The 16,561-nt window shown below is 34.1% G+C and overlaps 1 protein-coding gene across 4 annotated transcripts; it reads right to left on the reverse strand.

Moving 5' to 3' along the window:
* Positions 1-9,262: 9,262 nt before the first annotated feature.
* LOC140978590 (probable pre-mRNA-splicing factor ATP-dependent RNA helicase DEAH2) lies at positions 9,263-14,879 on the reverse strand. 4 transcript variants are annotated; one of them, XM_073443764.1, is made up of 7 exons: positions 14,227-14,871; positions 12,372-12,574; positions 11,181-12,265; positions 10,704-10,829; positions 10,382-10,620; positions 10,152-10,270; positions 9,263-9,578 (listed from the first exon to the last, which is right to left on the reverse strand). In XM_073443764.1, exons 1-7 carry the CDS (start codon positions 14,506-14,508, stop codon positions 9,452-9,454), a joined length of 2,181 nt encoding a protein of 726 aa, XP_073299865.1. In that variant the 5' UTR covers positions 14,509-14,871; the 3' UTR covers positions 9,263-9,451. The 4 variants fall into 4 exon arrangements, 2 of the variants coding, with proteins under 2 accessions (XP_073299865.1, XP_073299867.1); XR_012175581.1 differs by lacking the exons at positions 9,263-9,578; positions 10,152-10,270 and having other exon boundaries at positions 10,395-10,620; positions 10,704-10,929; positions 14,227-14,878; XR_012175582.1 differs by lacking the exons at positions 9,263-9,578; positions 10,152-10,270 and having other exon boundaries at positions 10,498-10,620; positions 10,704-10,939; positions 14,227-14,878.
* Positions 14,880-16,561: the final 1,682 nt, after the last annotated feature.

The following is a 16,561-nucleotide window of genomic DNA, read 5'->3' on the forward strand; positions in this document are numbered from 1 at the left end:
GTACTTTGGCATATATTATGATTTTTTTTATTTTAAAATATAAATTTTCAAATAAATGAAAAATGTTTTTTTTTTCATACTACTTATGTAGAATATCAAGTATATATTCTACTCAAATGTCTTATAAATTCATATGATATAGTAAAAGGTTATTTGCATAAACTTATTTGTTGAGTGCAATAATTGATCGTGTTGGGTAGAGTAATTAAAAATATTGTGCTTGAACTGTTGTACTATTTAAAATATTTGATTTGCACTGTTACCATATATAATATATAGGTTTTGATAAAACAATAAATGCTTGAGCCTACAATTGTTATCAGAGCCAAGATCGCGACTTTGATTTTCATTGATTGCAATTGGTGCAATTATTAGGAGATAGATTGTTTGGTACAATAATTGTCCACGATGGGTAAGCGTTTGAGTTGTTGTATGATTTAATTAAAGATTTGACTTGCATAGTTACCATTAGTTATAGCTTTTAGTAAAGCGAAAAACGATCGATCCTATATTATTCGTTTGTAAAGTTAGAAGAAACATGTTGCATCAACTTTTAGTTTTGAATTGATCCCTTACATGTTACTCGATTTTTAAATTTAGAAGCATTCTACAGTTTTCAAATATTATTATATATTGAATTATAATTTATCCCTTTTAAATTAGATAAATATACAATAAAACTCATGTAAATATTATTAACAAAAACATTTAAATGAAATATTGGATTTGTCGATAATCAAAATAAGAAATAAAAAAATTTTGATCCTTGAGTGAGAAATAATATATTTAAATAAAGTTATAATTGATACAATGAAATAACGCACTTACATGCATTTATCACTGTATTTTGCAACTAAAATGTCAAAAAAAAAGTCACCACATATTATTTTATATCATATTTAAAATAATCATGAATTCTAAATTTTATTATTTTGAGTTGGATTTTGTTATGAAAAATCATTGTGAATAAATTGAGTTTAAAAATTCTTATATCCATGTATATTACATATTAATATATCAACCTAAGTCCAGGTAATAAAAAACTACAAAATGAACTTATTCATCTTCAATGTACACAAATTATAATGTAAAGATATATAACATTTAAGACAATGAAGTAGAATATATGTTCACATATAACAAAATATATATACAAGAAAAACAATAAATAAAAATATTTTTTTATAACTTTTTACAGTGAGTTGGAGAAGATAAAAGAGAAAAAATATTAATTCTTTTGGGTTACACAAAAAAATAGAAATGAAAGAAGTGTTTGTCATACAATGAATTCAGTTTTCAAATTAAATGTATATTATAAAGTTATATTTAACGTTCAAACTTTATAAATGCAATAAATTTTTCTCAAAATAAGGGTACACAAATGTTCTTGTTAAGATATTTAAACAATTAGAAAAATTAAATATATTATTTTTCTCGAGGTAATATCAATATGACATTAGTAATTTGATTGTGCTAATTATACTTATGAGTTGATAAGAAATATTAAAATAAGTGTCATAAGAGTCAGTAAAAAGATGATTTATTGTCAAAAATATTATTATTATAAATTGTAAATAAATCAACATTTAATCAATATTTTTTTAAATCAATCCATCAGTACTTTTTATATGATGATAGATTATTATAATAATTAGGCGTGAGCATTCGGCCAGTTTTGTTATCGATCGAACCGAATTAGTCATAATCGGATCGAACCGAAATATTTAGCAATAATCGAACCGAGCGAATTAATTTTCATAACCGATGAAAATCTAACCAAATTAAAATCTGTTAATTCGGTTGGTGACCGGATTAATCGATAAGTTTTTAAGAAAATTTGTGATTTAACTTTAATTATGTATATAATTTTTTAAACATTACAGTCTACACAAATGCATAAAAACATAAAATCACATACATCACAATTTTTTTTTAGAATTAGGGCTTATTTTAAAATTAAAAAGTAAAAATTTAAAAATATATTAAAATTGATAAATAATAAAAATGTATTAAATAATAGTATTTATTTTATCGGTTAATTCGATTAGTCGATTTCAAATTTTTGAAAATCTTAAATTAACCGATATAATCGAATTTTTTGAATTTGAAAACCAAATTTTCGAATTGACTCGGTTCGGTCGGTTAATTCGGTTTAATCGAAATTTTGCTCACCCCTAATAATAATGTGTAGTTTATATGTTATCAAGTATAAGTGTCTAATAAATTAAAGGTGACCAGGAAAGTAAAAGCATCCAGTAGAAATTGTTGTCAATTTACATGAAAGAGAATAATAATCAAACATTCTAAATAAAAAATTGCATATCATTGATTGTAAAAAAAAATTGTAATAATTGAATATTATAATAAAATATATGCATTAATATTGAGAGAATATGACAAATAATAAAAGAAAACAATATGATAAAAAAGATATGAGAAAAATTTTAGTAGTACAAATTTTTTTTTTAAAATTAAAAAAATATGTTTTTTTTCAACTTAGTTACATATGCTAATTAACAAGAATTGTCATAATTTATAATATTATTATCATTATCTTTTGTTGAGTTAACTAATTTTATTTCAAATTTTAATTACTTCAACGTATGTTTCTTACGTGCAACACACGTGCATTATTTTTAGTATATATATATATGAATGATGATGCTCTTCTAATAGAAGATACATGTAATAAATAAATAAATAATACAGCGTGTTTCCAAACTCCCACTAAAACAAACAAATGATTATTTGATTAACGTAATGTAATATAGATTGATTTCAAATTTAACAATTCATGAAAAAATAAAACTTAAATTCAACGCCGAATCAATCATTATTTAAGAATTAAAACAAATAATAATAATTGTTGTAATAATAAGGAGTCGTAGTCGTCTGTGCGCCGTTTGCTAATGTGACCACAAAAGTTATAATACCACCAAGTGGTTGAAACCTACTACTTTATCGCAATAAAATCAGATTACAAAATTGTGGTCTGAAAAATGAAAGAATCTTTAAATCACATCAATTGTATACCCAAACAAAAGGCATGCCTGCCCATCAACAATCGATCTTGGGTTCTTTTAAAAAAAAAAGAGACTATTTTTGCGTAAGTTTGGGAGTGTAAGAAGAAGCCAAGCCACATTATAGTTTTTTATCCAATTCAGCCCAAAAGCATAGCTTATGGTCTGAAACGCAATCAACTGGTCGGTCATATATAATAGTTGCCAAATGACCAATGGCATGTGCGGTCTCTCCCTTGTTTTCTAGGTCCATGCTACGACCCCACGTATTTACTGCAGTCTCTCCCTTGTTTTCTAGGTCCATGCTACGACCCCACGTATTTACTGCTATTTCTAAATGACAGTAATCCTCATGGTTAATAATGTCTACTTGATAATATTATTACATTTTTATTGTAAACTGTTGTGAAAAAGTAAAAATTTACGGTAAAAAGTAAAAATCTCAAACTCTCAAAATTATCCCACTACACACTTTATAATATTTTTCTCTCAACTCAATTGTAATTTTCTTCACAAATGAGAGATCCATTTATAGAAAATCTTTACAAATAATCCAAAAATAAATTACATCATTACCTTCATCATCACACACAAATTTCAATATTCAACACCTAATTTTACCTAATTTTCAACATTCAAATATTCAACATTCAATAATCAAATATTCAATATTAAAATATTAAATTTCAACACTTCCCCTTGTGATGATGATCATAATGATTGTCTTCATTACGTGTTTTTATACTGCCTCGTTAAAAACCTTACTAGGAAAAACCCATTTGGGATAAAAATCATAGTAAGGGAAAAAGAGTGCAGTCACGTAAACTCCCCCTCATGTTGACACGAACAATTCTTCACAGATTTCGTAGATTGCGCATCCCAATATTATATATATGCTTTCTGAATATTGTCGTAGGAAGTGCCTTTGTGAAGAGATCTGATGAGTTTTCACTTGATTGAATGTGACGAACATCAATACATTTATTCTTCTCAAGCTCCTTGGTGAATGCGAAGAACTTAGGAGGAATATGTTTAGTTCTGTCGCTTTTTATGTATCCTTCTTTCATTTGAGCAACACATGCAGCATTATCTTCATATAGTATCACAGGCTTCTCGTCGAATGATAATCCGCATGAGATTTGGATATGTTGGGTCATTGATTTTAACCACACACATTCACGGCTTGCTTCATGTAGTGCAATAATCTCGGCATGATTTGATGAAGTTGTTACGAGCGTTTGTTTCTGTGAACGCCAAGAAATTGCAGTGCCTCCACGAGTAAATACATATCCAGTTTGGGAACGTGCCTTGTGTGGATCAGATAAGTATCCAGCATCGGCATAACCAATTATACTTGGATTAGCATCTTTTGAATACAAAAGTCCCAAGTCTGTCGTTCCTCGTAGATAACGGAATATATGTTTAATTCCGTTCCAGTGTCTCTTTGTTGGATATGTGCTAAATCTTGCCAATAAATTTACGGCAAAAGATATATCAGGCCTTGTACAATTTGTAAGATACATAAGGGCACCGATAGCACTTAGATATGGTACTTCTGGACCAAGAATATCTTCATCATCTTCACATGGACGGAATGGATCCTTTTCTATGTTTAATGATCTAACAACCATTGGAGTACTTAAAGGATTTGATTTGTCCATATTAAAACGTTTAAGGATCTTTTCTGTATAATTTGTCTGGTGAACAAATATTCCACATTCTTTTTGTTCAATTTGTAAACCCAGACAATACTTGGTTTTTCCAAGATCCTTCATTTCAAATTCTTCTTTCAAGTATGACACAACTTCTTGAATTTCCTTATTTGTTCCAATGATGTTTAAATCATCAACATATACAGCAATAATTACGCATCCGGATGTTGTTTTCTTAATGAAAACACAAGGGCATATTGAATTATTTACATATCCCTTTTTCATCAAGTGATCACTTAGCCTATTATACCACATTCTGCCGGATTGCTTCAACCCATATAATGATCTTAGTAATTTCACAGAATAACATTCTCTGGGTTTTGAACTTTGTGCTTCAGGCATCTTAAATCCTTCAGGGATTTTCATATATATATTACTATCAAGTGATCCATATAAGTAGGCTGTAACAACATCCATAAGACGCATTTCTAAATTTTCAGATACTGCCAAGCTAATCAAATACCGAAACGTAATTGCATCCATCACAGGAGAATACGTTTCTTCATAATCAATTCCAGGCCTTTGAGAAAAACCTTGTGCAACAAGTCGAGCTTTATATCTTACTATTTCATTTTTCTCATTTCGCTTTCGAATAAAAACCCATTTGTATCCAACAGGTTTTACACCTTCAGGTGTAAGGACTATAGGTCCAAAAACATTACGTTTATTTAGCGAATCCAATTCAACCTGGATGTCATCTTTCCATTTTATCCAATCCTGCCGATTTTTACATTCACCAAAAGATTTTGGTTCATGATCTTCATTATCATTTATGATGTCGATTGCCACATTATAAGAAAATATATCATCAATTTCTTCTATATCTTTTCGGTTCCATATTTTTCCAGTATTAATATAATTGATAGAGATTTCATGATTCTCGTCAGTTTGTGGTTCTGACAAAACATTTTCATCATCATGTGTTTCTTCAGGAACATCATTCTCTATTTTGTGATCATTATGTGTTTCTTCAGGAACATCATTCTCTATTTTGTGATCATTGTGTTTCTCTATGAATTTTCTTTTTCGAGGATTTTTATCCTTGGAACCAACTGGCCTTCCACGCTTCAGGCGTTTAATGACATCATGACTATCTTCAATTTGTTTCTTCGGAATTTCAATTCGAGCAGGGGCATTTGCAGCATGTATATATGATTTAGTTACCCCTTTTGTGTCTGCAAATGCATCTGGTATTTGATTTGCTATTCTTTGCAAGTGCACAATTTGCTGTACATCTTTTTCACATTGTTTTGTTCTTGGATCCAGATGTAACAATGATGATACATACCATGTAATTTCTTTTTCGGTATGTTTCTGTTCTCCCCCTAACATTGGGAAGATTTCCTCATTAAAATGACAATCAGCAAAACGTGCTGTGAACACGTCGCCTGTCTGTGGTTCAAGATATCGAATGATCGATGGACTATCATAACCAATATAAATTCCAATCTTTCTTTGAGGTCCCATTTTCTTTCGTTGAGGTGGTGCAATAGGCACATACACCATACATCCAAAAATTCTCAGATGAGAAATGTCTGGTTCTTTACCAAATGCAAGCTGCAATGGGGAGTATTTATGATATGCACTTGGTCTGATGCGAATTAATGAAGCAGCATGTAAAATTGCATGTCCCCATATAGAAATAGGGAGCTTTGTTTTCATAATCATTGGTCTAGCAATCATTTGCAGACGTTTAATCAATGATTCAGCCAATCCATTTTGAGTATGTACATGAGCAACAGGATGCTCAACAATGATTCCCATAGACATACAATAATCATTGAAAGTCTGGGAAGTAAATTCACCAGCATTATCAAGTCTAATTTTCTTGATTGTATAATCGGGAAATTGATTCCTCAATTTTATTATTTGAGCAAGTAATCTTGCAAATGCAACATTTCGAGTTGACAATAAACATACATGTGACCATCTGCTGGAGGCATCAATCAATACCATAAAGTATCTGAATGGTCCACATGGTGGATGGATTGGTCCACAAATATCACCCTGAATACGTTCAAGAAACATTGGTGATTCAGTTTGGATTTTGGCTGGTGATGGTCTTATAATAAGTTTTCCAAGAGAACATGCTTTACATTGAAACTTATTATTCTGAAAGATCTTCTGGTCTTTCAATGGATGACCATGTGTATTTTCTATAATTCTTCGCATCATTGTTGAACCAGGATGTCCTAATCGATCATGCCAATTGGTTAATATTGAAGAATTATNTTTTATCTCGGAGAATAGTGTGCGTTGTACCACTATCAGGTATACAAACTTCAGCTTGGTTCATAGCATTTTCCATATTTGAACTTCAAAAAATATGCAATGAAATAAAATTACTGACAATAAAATACAATACAATACATATTTAAAAATATAGCACACGATAAAACATTATCATATGAGTACATGAAAAAATAAAATATTTTACATATCTATTCCACCAGCAAATTGATCATTGTCCGAGAAATCAATCAGAAAATCTCCAGCATCAAAATGAGTTGAACCACTCAAAGGTTCACTGTGTTCAATAAAGTTGGTCTCCTTTTCTTTCCCCTTTATGGATTCTTTATAAAGTTTACAAAGGTGCTCAGGGGCTCGACAAATACAGGACCAATGTCCTGGAGTACCACATCTGAAACAAGAACTTTCAAATCATTTTGAGTGATTCTCATTAACACTCATATTCTCTTGATGCCTTTTCGGTGGATGGTTTGGGATGCTATTTTGAGATGAGTTATAGAAATAACTATCTCGATTATTTTCAAAACCACGGCCGCGTCCACGACCACGACCACTTCCACGTCCACGTCCACATCCACGACCACGACCTCGATTTTGTCCTCGACCAAAATCTTGTCTATAACTTTGATTTTGGTTTCCAGGTTTAAATTCATTTTTTCTTACGACATTTACTTCAGGAAATGCCGTTGAACCAGTGGGTCGTGCCTGATGATTTCTTATTAAAAGCTCATTATTTTTTTCCGCCACAAGGAGACAAACGATTAGTTCAGAATATCTCGAAAATCCACGCACTCTATATTGTTGTTGTAGAGTTATATTCGATGCGTGAAAAGTGGAAAATGTTTTTTCAAGCATTTCCAATTCAGTAATCTCATGCCCACAAAATTTCAGTTGTGAGATTATTCGATACATCGCCGAGTTGTAAAAACTGACTTTCTTAAAATCTTGGAATCTCAACGTATTCCATTCATCCCGGGTGGTCGGAAGTATAACTTCCCTTATATGTTCGAATCTTTCTTTTAATCTCTTCCACAAAGCCATGAGATCTTTTTCAATCAGATATTCACATTTCAAACCTTCATCAAGATGTCGGCGTAAAAATATTATAGCTTTTGCTTTTTCTTGTGATGAAGATATATCATTTTCTTTAATAGTCTCGCTTAGACCCAATGACTCAAGATGCATTTCTACATCGAGAGTCCATGGCATATAATTTTTCCCCGTAATGTCGAGTGCAACAAATTCGAGCTTTGTCAAGTTTGACATGGTGATACTAAAAAAAATTATGATGCATTTTATTAGTTAATGAATATTGCAATATAAAGTAATGGATAAACAACAAATACAAGCATTCGTAAAAATAAAGAAAACACACGAGGATGATATTCTCCGATAAGTACAAGATTCGTGAGTATCATAACCAAAATAATTAAAAATAACTTTGTGAAAGCCATCTTTTTTTTCTTCAAAAATTTGATGAAGAATAATTTGAGAGAAGAAGAGAAAGTTGGAGTGATGGAATATGTTTGTGAGATCATATTTATAGGGCAAAAACTAGCCGTTTTGTTACCGTTTATGACCGTTGATGTACAAGAAAATAAATGTATGTATTTGTATAATTTTATGGTAATAATATGATGTATATAATATTAGTAATGTTTTAAATAATTATGTATATCATATCACAATATTATAATGAAGTGTCATAAGATATTTTGTTTAAAAACCTTATAGACTTTTATACTTGTCGTATCCTTTACCGGAAGTGTGAGATGTCGTCTTCACATCTTCCCAGGATTTATAACAAGTTTTGGAAAAATTTATTTTATTATAACATTATATTATACATTAAGTATATACACAATAAATAAATAAACAATAAAATAAATATTATTACTTTTGTTACCTTTTTCTTCTGTTTTGGAGCTTGGAAAAATATAGAGGACTTTTAGAGCTTCGTGCTGATAACGTGTGGTGAAAAAGTAAAANTGAGAGATCTATTTATAGAAAATCTTTACAAATAATCCAAAAATAAATTACATCATTACCTTCATCATCACACACAAATTTCAACATTCAACACCTAATTTTACCTAATTTTCAACATTCAAATATTCAACATTCAATATTCAAATATTTAATATTAAAATATTAAATTTCAACATAAACCATATTTTTTCTTTTTTCTTTTTTTCAAGAATCGTCGTACCGCATCATATATCTATTAATATCATGCCAAGTTGAACACACACATAGTAACTAATAAATAGTAAATGTGTGTAAACAATACCGATTCCATTTGGTCCACCAGTGAATTAATAAAAAAAACCAGATTAATCCTCGTAATCCTAATTATATCAAAATCAATCATACATAATGATTAATAATTCAGAATGATCACGATCAAATATCAACCCAGACGCACTGGGCTAAAATTCTGCCAAAGTCAGCCGTTTACAACTGAATTCATCACTTCCTATTCTTGCCCTCCTCCCTCAAGTTCTCCCGCTTCTTGTATAATTTCTCCAGTTGGCGCTTCGCCTCACAATTCGGAAAATTAATCAGATCATAATAGTGGGGAGCAATATCAATCAACCTGCAATCATTTTACAAGACAGGGAAGGGACTATCATTTCACCTGATTCTACAACTCCGATAAATAATCCAAACCCAAAATCACTGATCAAAGAATCCGTTTTACTTTTAAATAAAAAATAAAAACCACCGCCTCAACCTGGTCATCTAAATGGTTAGACAATAACATGCAGCTAAAGGTAATGCAGAGATTACACAACTGACTCCTCAAAATTCATATAACAGGGGCAAACCGTTATTTACCTCCAGCAGTAGCAAAATATTATTCAGGTATTGCTTGGAGTGAGTAAATCCATGGACAAAAAATCAGCTAATAACAAGGAGCTTTAACCATGAGGAAACGAACATAAGCATAACCACATGGAAATGCTGACAACCACATGAACTTTACTTTGCATTTTTTTGGGACCGTTTTTTTTCCTTTTTTTTCCGAATGAGAGATTTCCCGTTGTCAAAAGAGAACTTTTTCCTTATTGTATTGAGGCATACCAAATTGTATTTTTTTAGTGTAGACACCCAACAGTAAAACATATAATACAAAAAACAAGTCAAATCATATAGTGGATAAACTGACCATTCACCACGCACATCTGTTACAGTACGGATAAAATTCCTGCTTGTCAGAACGTATTCATCATAGATAACCCACTCTGGCTTATGGTCCAAGCAATTCGAAGGGTGCAAATGTACAACCTGCAAGCAAAGTAAATGACATCAGATATAAAATAGGTACATAAGTCGTTTGGGAATTGTTACATATATAGCCCATTCAAAAAACAAAACAGCGCAGTCATGAGCAAATACTTGATTATCTTTTACTGTCAGATAGTGGCCTGTGCGCTCCATATGGGCAACTTGCATGAAATATCCAGCTAGCATAGCCTTTCTAATATTCACATAGTAATCACGACTGTTAAAATCCGTGCTGCATAACTTCAGGTTGAACCTAGCCATTATGCGAGCTAGCTGTTGTCTGACATTGTCCGCAGATTTAAGAGCCCTGTGATTGATAAAATTCTCATAGCACCATTGTGGATCTTCCTCTGTAGATTATTCAGGCGGAAATATTAGAACAATAGGAAAAGAAGGCCAAGGAAAAAAATGAAAAACAATCTAGTCTACTCACTGTTTTGCTTGTATGCATGATACACATTCAATAGAGTGAGGTGATCCCCATCGATGTGACCGAACAGGGCTTTTGCTTCGTCTGCAGCCTTTTGCGCCTCCCTAGGCCGGACAAAGCAATTGGGTACTAGAGAAAAAATTGATAATCACAGAGGAGGCCCATGGAAGGTCAGCAGATGCATAGAGGCGAGAAGATACCATTTGCTTCATGAGAGAATACTGAGAAACTGCAACTATCTGCATCAGCATTTACTTAGAAATCTTTGGCACATGCCTAAGGAGGCATGAAACCCAGACAAGACATGCTGATGACACCCTAAGCAGACACTTAAATATCAACCACATACACGAATGCGTCTGCAGTCATGTATGGAGTAAAATATTTTAAGACTAGTGAAGGGCCAAATCGACCAAGAACTACATCTACTACAATTGGAACAACACCCATGACTAAGACCACAAGAGCAACAATGAATACCTGAAAGCATGGCAGATACTGAAAGAATCTCGTTTGAGCAATTGAATTCTGGGCTGACAACTAGCATTTTTGCCATTTGAGGATCTAATGGAAGTTCACTCATGACTTCACCTAACTTGGTCAAATTTCCATCATCATCAAGGGCTCCTAAGTAATTCAAAACCTCCAGTGCCCTCATCAGTGTCTCGGGAGCTGGTGGGTCCATAAAATCAAAATGGACCAAATCATCTATTCCCAGTTTCTTCAAAGTAAGTACTGTATTTGCAAGGTTCGACCGCAGTATCTCTGGATATGTCTGCGCCACAAGATCGTTATTGAAACTTTTTTCAGTATAAAGCCTGAAACACTTCCCTGGTTGAGTTCTACCAGCACGCCCTGAACGTTGATGAGCACTAGCCTTTGATATAGGTGAAACCAAGAGAGACTCAACACGAATCCGTGGGTTATAAACCTTCTGTTTTGCAAACCCTGGATCTATAACATAAACTATACCATCAATAGTTAAAGAGGTTTCAGCAATATTTGTGGACACGACAATCTTCCTTCCTGGTGGACCATCCTCCACCACTGGGGGTGGTGCCGCTTCAAAAATCTTCTGCTGCATAGCTGGAGGAAGGGTGGAGTATAGTGGTACTATTTTGACCGGTCCAACTTGATCTCCAATGTTGGCTATTTCTTTTGTCATCTTGCGACATGCATCTTCAATCTCCTCTTCTCCAGTTAAAAAGACAAGTATATCCCCAGGACCTTCAAAAGTGTGTATCTGAATAACGGTCTTAATAGCGGCTTCCAGGTAATCTCTTTCAGGATCCTGTGTGTAAAAAATCTCAACTGGATGAAGCCTTCCCGGCACTTTCATCAGTGGCGCACCACTAAAATAACCCTGAAATTTTTCAGCCTCAAGCGTAGCACTCATGACTACTAGCTTCAAGTCAGGCCTATTTTTCAGCACTTCCTTCAGAAGCCCAAAAAGAACATCTGTTGCCAAAGTTCTCTCATGAGCCTCATCGAGGATGATCACTTTGTATCTCTCCAAGAGTGGATCAGTCATTGCTTCTCTTAGAAGCATACCATCTGTTAAGTACCTAATAATAATAGAATACATGTTGCGAAATTAATGCAATAAAGGCATGGCAATAAAAAAGACAGAATAAGAAGCAATAAAGTATTCATTGATAAAAAACAACTTACTTCAAAACTGTTCTAGCACTGCTGCAGTCTTCAAAACGAATACTATAACCTACCTCCTCTCCAATAGTTACATCCATCTCTTCGGCCACTCTTCTTGAAACAGACATTGCAGCCACTCTCCGAGGCTGAGTGCATGCAACCATGAACTTCTTGCGCTTATCCGGAGTCTCTATCTCTACAGCTTCCAGAACAAACTGAGGAATCTGCATAGAGGAACAAATTCAATCATGACGCTCAACAATTAAAAAAATAAAAGGATGGTGTCTTGTGCGCAATGCAAGAAATGGCAAAAGCACTTGTCAAGCATAAAAAAGAGACAAAGTGTGTGGATGCACAAGTGTAAAACTTCACACATGACATAATAAAGAGCATAGTTATTTAGGGCGCAAAGCGCTAGGATACCTTGGAGCCTGAGGCGCAACACAAAGCGCTCGCATTATCGAAAGAAACGCATTTAAGATAAATTTTAAAATTCAATATATATAAGGTGATTTATACTATAATATTATATAAATTTAATATTTTTCACAAAGATAACAAACATTATAAATAAAAAGTTCATTAATAGATAATGTAACGTAAATCATAACCAAAAAAATTAATTAATCATTTAAAGTTCATTACTAAATCATCAATTCATAGTATATTAAAATAAAATTCAAGTATCTAAATCATCAAATTCTTGTTCAACTTCTGCAACTATATCGTCGTCGTCGTCATCCTCCAAAACAATAATGAGTCATGAGTGCAGAAGAAATTAGATTAAAAGTTTGTATAAAGAATTACACTATCATCTAAATCATTAAATTATTTATCATCCTGCTCAACTATCATCATCATCGTGAAAGAAGGAAGATTACAGTAAAAGTTTGAATAAAGGACTTATGAAATTTATGTTAAAAAAAAATCTTGCATAAATGAGCGACAATAGGGTTTTTTAAATCATTAAATAGCCACGGGCTTTGCTAATTGAGCCTCAAAATTGGTTGAGTTCGAGTTAATTTTTATTCACCTACAAAATATCAGTCAACTTCTTTAAAGCGCACACCTCGCGCCTCTCGGAGCCTCGCGCCTAGGCAGAGGCGCACGCTTTAAGCGCGCTTGTTACCCAGGCGCAATGGGTGCGCCCGACTGGGCCTGTCGCCTAGGCGCACGCTTTTAATAACTATGATAAAGAGTCGAGGTAAAGCTATTAGTTGTCGAAGTTGCACATATAGACTCGGATAATCCTCCCCGTTGAGCTAGCTTTTGCGGTTGAGTTAAGTTCAAATCCCCATTTTTACATTGTATCATAGATCAAACCCAACATTATGTGTTGGATTGCACATAATTGGGCCAACCGTTCTGCCCATAATTGAGTCACTTGTAAACCTCATGCTCCATATGTTCATTCCAAAGTGTGAGGAGTGTTAGTTGTCATAAAACCCTAGCAGGGGAAAATATATGCACTAGAACAATCCTCCCCTTAAACTAGCCTTTGAGGGTTGAAATAGGTCGAAATCTCGATCTAATCGGCCATCGCACTAGGCGGCCCCCATAATTCATCAAAAAGTTAGTTTTCTATTGCAGTACAAGGGTAACAGAAAAAGGAGGAAAATGCGAGACTATACCACGAAAGAAACTTACATGCTCCAACAAAAGATGGGAGGAAAAAATCATATTTAATATTATTAACTAAATATTGAATTAAGTTGATAAGCCATCACAAAGCACCACGGCAAACAAGGAGTGTCCCTCCTCATCGCTTTCTGGTAATTAATTTCGACTGTTAACTATTACCATCTAACTTGACCTTCCAGCTTCCATAAATCGTAACAGAGAAAATAGTTATGGATAATTACATGTGAACACTGACCTGAGTGGTTTTGCCGCTGCCAGTTTCCCCAACAAGAATTAGGGCTTGATTAGCTTTAAGAGCCTGCAAGAACTCATCTTTCTGATGCCATATGGGGAGGGACTTCCTCTTATCCAGAATCTCGTAATATCTCTGAGAGAAAGCCCTTCCATTCCACTGGTTATTTGTCGAAGCAGAAGCAGTCATGCCATCGTTTCCATTAGCTCTGGAGATCTTCGCCGACACCGATGCCTCGTCCACCACGTCAAACAGGCTTACCTTCCTTTTCCTCTCTGTTCCCATCTACCCAGTGTCTTCTCCAATTACAAGGCTATATCAATATATCCTTTTTTTACACCTCAAATCAACAGATAAAGCCGGGAACAGATGCAACATTCGACGGACTGACTAATGCAAGGGTAGGGACAAGAACCTGAGGATATATTGGTCGCGTTTTGTGTCCAAGACCGCCGATTGGGGTAAAGGCGCGGCTCTGGCAGTCGGGGCCGGCGCTGGGGTGGAATAGGAGGCCGGAGGAGAGGTGGATGGCCGGGACAGACTGTGCAGGTTGGGGAGAGTTTTCTTATCGATTTAGGGCTTGGTTGAAGGGTTTTGTCCGTCCCGATTTCGGTATATATACGAGGAGGTTTGGCCAAAAATTTTGAGCTCTGGTCCTCCCATAATTTAATGTAAACTCATTTTTAATCCAAGCTAGAGATGGCGATGGAATGGGAAGGGAATGGGAAGGGAATGGGGGCGGGGGCGGGTTTGTCGTCCGATCCTCATGTCCAATGGGAAGGGAATGGGGGCGGGGGCGGGTTTGTCGTCCGATCCTCATGTCCGAATTCTATTCCCACCCCATACCGATCTCGATTCCTGCTTTTTCGGGTTCGGAGAATCCCCAAATCTGAAACTTCGGGTATCAACTTCTCATCTCCGCCCCCATACCGATTTCAAAAATATTAATATGACAAGACGATGACGGATTCGGAAATTTTCTCATACAAAAACTAATTATTATCTATTATTATTAGTGATAATATTAATATTAATATCAATATTAACGGAGCGGGTTCGAAGATGTGGATAGTAATCTCATACCCGCCCCGAATTAAATCGAGGATTTAAAAAAATCCCCGAACTCGAACCAAACTCGAAAAAATCGGGGATCTCCATCCCTGTTTCGGGTTTTTCCCGTGGACCTCAAACCCGTGGGGAAACGTTGACGTCCCTAATCCAAGCTGATATATAATGGTTGTGGCTAACAATTTTGATTTTGATTATAATAAAATTTATTATTGTGTTGCTAATAATTTTGACGAGCTGAAATTTTTGGATGATATCTCATTGTTCTGTAATTGAAATTACCAAAAACCAAAAACGACTTAACAAAAAACTCAAATTGCTACAAGTTATATTTTTTATCAACTCGGCTGATTCAGATGTTATTTTAGCGAAATAGTCGTTGTAAGATCGATCTAGATGAAGGGAAAACAACAACCAGCCTCACATGTTCAGTTCTGGTATTTTTAGCCAGACATACCAGCTCAGTTATCGAAATAGAACGATTCAGCATATATTACAAAAGCTAAGACAGTGATCTAAAAATCATGTTCAAAAGTTGAAGTCTGAATCAGATATTAAGATTGTGCAAAACTGCGATGAAATTGCTAGTTTTACACTGAATAATGAAATAATTTCAGCTTTTACACACTCTGGTATTTTGAGTATATCTTTCTCATTCAAACTCGACATTGATTGATTCTTGATTATATAAAAAGCTAACAGAAAGGTCGACGGCGCTCATGTTCATCACTTTGTCAAGAAATCAATTAATCAAGAGTTATAATCAAGATAAGCGATCAGCTCGACTTGAACCTTCTCAACTAAGACCAAGATGATCAAACCAGCAGACCAAGTTGATCAACCAGCTCGATCTGGAGCAGCTCGGTCAAGAGTAAAATCAGCTTGATCTCATAATATGTGCAGAATGGGTGTGAACTAACCGAATCGAACCGAGTATGACGAAAATTTGAGGGGTCGAATCAGTTCTATTCGAGTTCGAGCTCGATTCGAAGTTCGAAAATTTTAAAAATTTTAGCTTGAATTCGGTTCGAATTAAAGTTCGAGTTCGCCTCAAAATATTCGAACATGTTCGTGAATTATTTGAATTATTGCTCGAAAATAAGTACTCGAAAGGCTCGAAATGTATTTATTTAATATATAATTATATAAATAAAATACTAAAACTCGCGAGCGGCTCGCGAACTATCGAACAAAATAATTTGGGCTAGAGTTCGGCTCGGAAAAAAATTCGATTTCGGCTCGAATAATATTGATCAAATAGTTTTCGAGT

Source organism: Primulina huaijiensis, chromosome 6 (assembly GCF_012295235.1).
Source record: "Primulina huaijiensis isolate GDHJ02 chromosome 6, ASM1229523v2, whole genome shotgun sequence".
NCBI lineage: Eukaryota > Viridiplantae > Streptophyta > Magnoliopsida > Lamiales > Gesneriaceae > Primulina > Primulina huaijiensis.

Bases quoted from the DNA above. Each gene is read 5' to 3' on its own strand.
- LOC140978590 (XM_073443764.1), bottom strand. From the start codon at position 14,508: ATGGGAACAGAGAGGAAAAGGAAGGTAAGCCTGTTTGACGTGGTGGAC. The intron at 12,266-12,371 runs GTAAGTTGTTTT...TATTATTATTAG, and splicing joins AGTGCTAGAACAGTTTTGAA to GTACTTAACAGATGGTATGC. The intron at 9,579-10,151 runs GTCAGTTTATCC...AAATGATTGCAG, and splicing joins ACAGATGTGCGTGGTGAATG to GTTGATTGATATTGCTCCCC.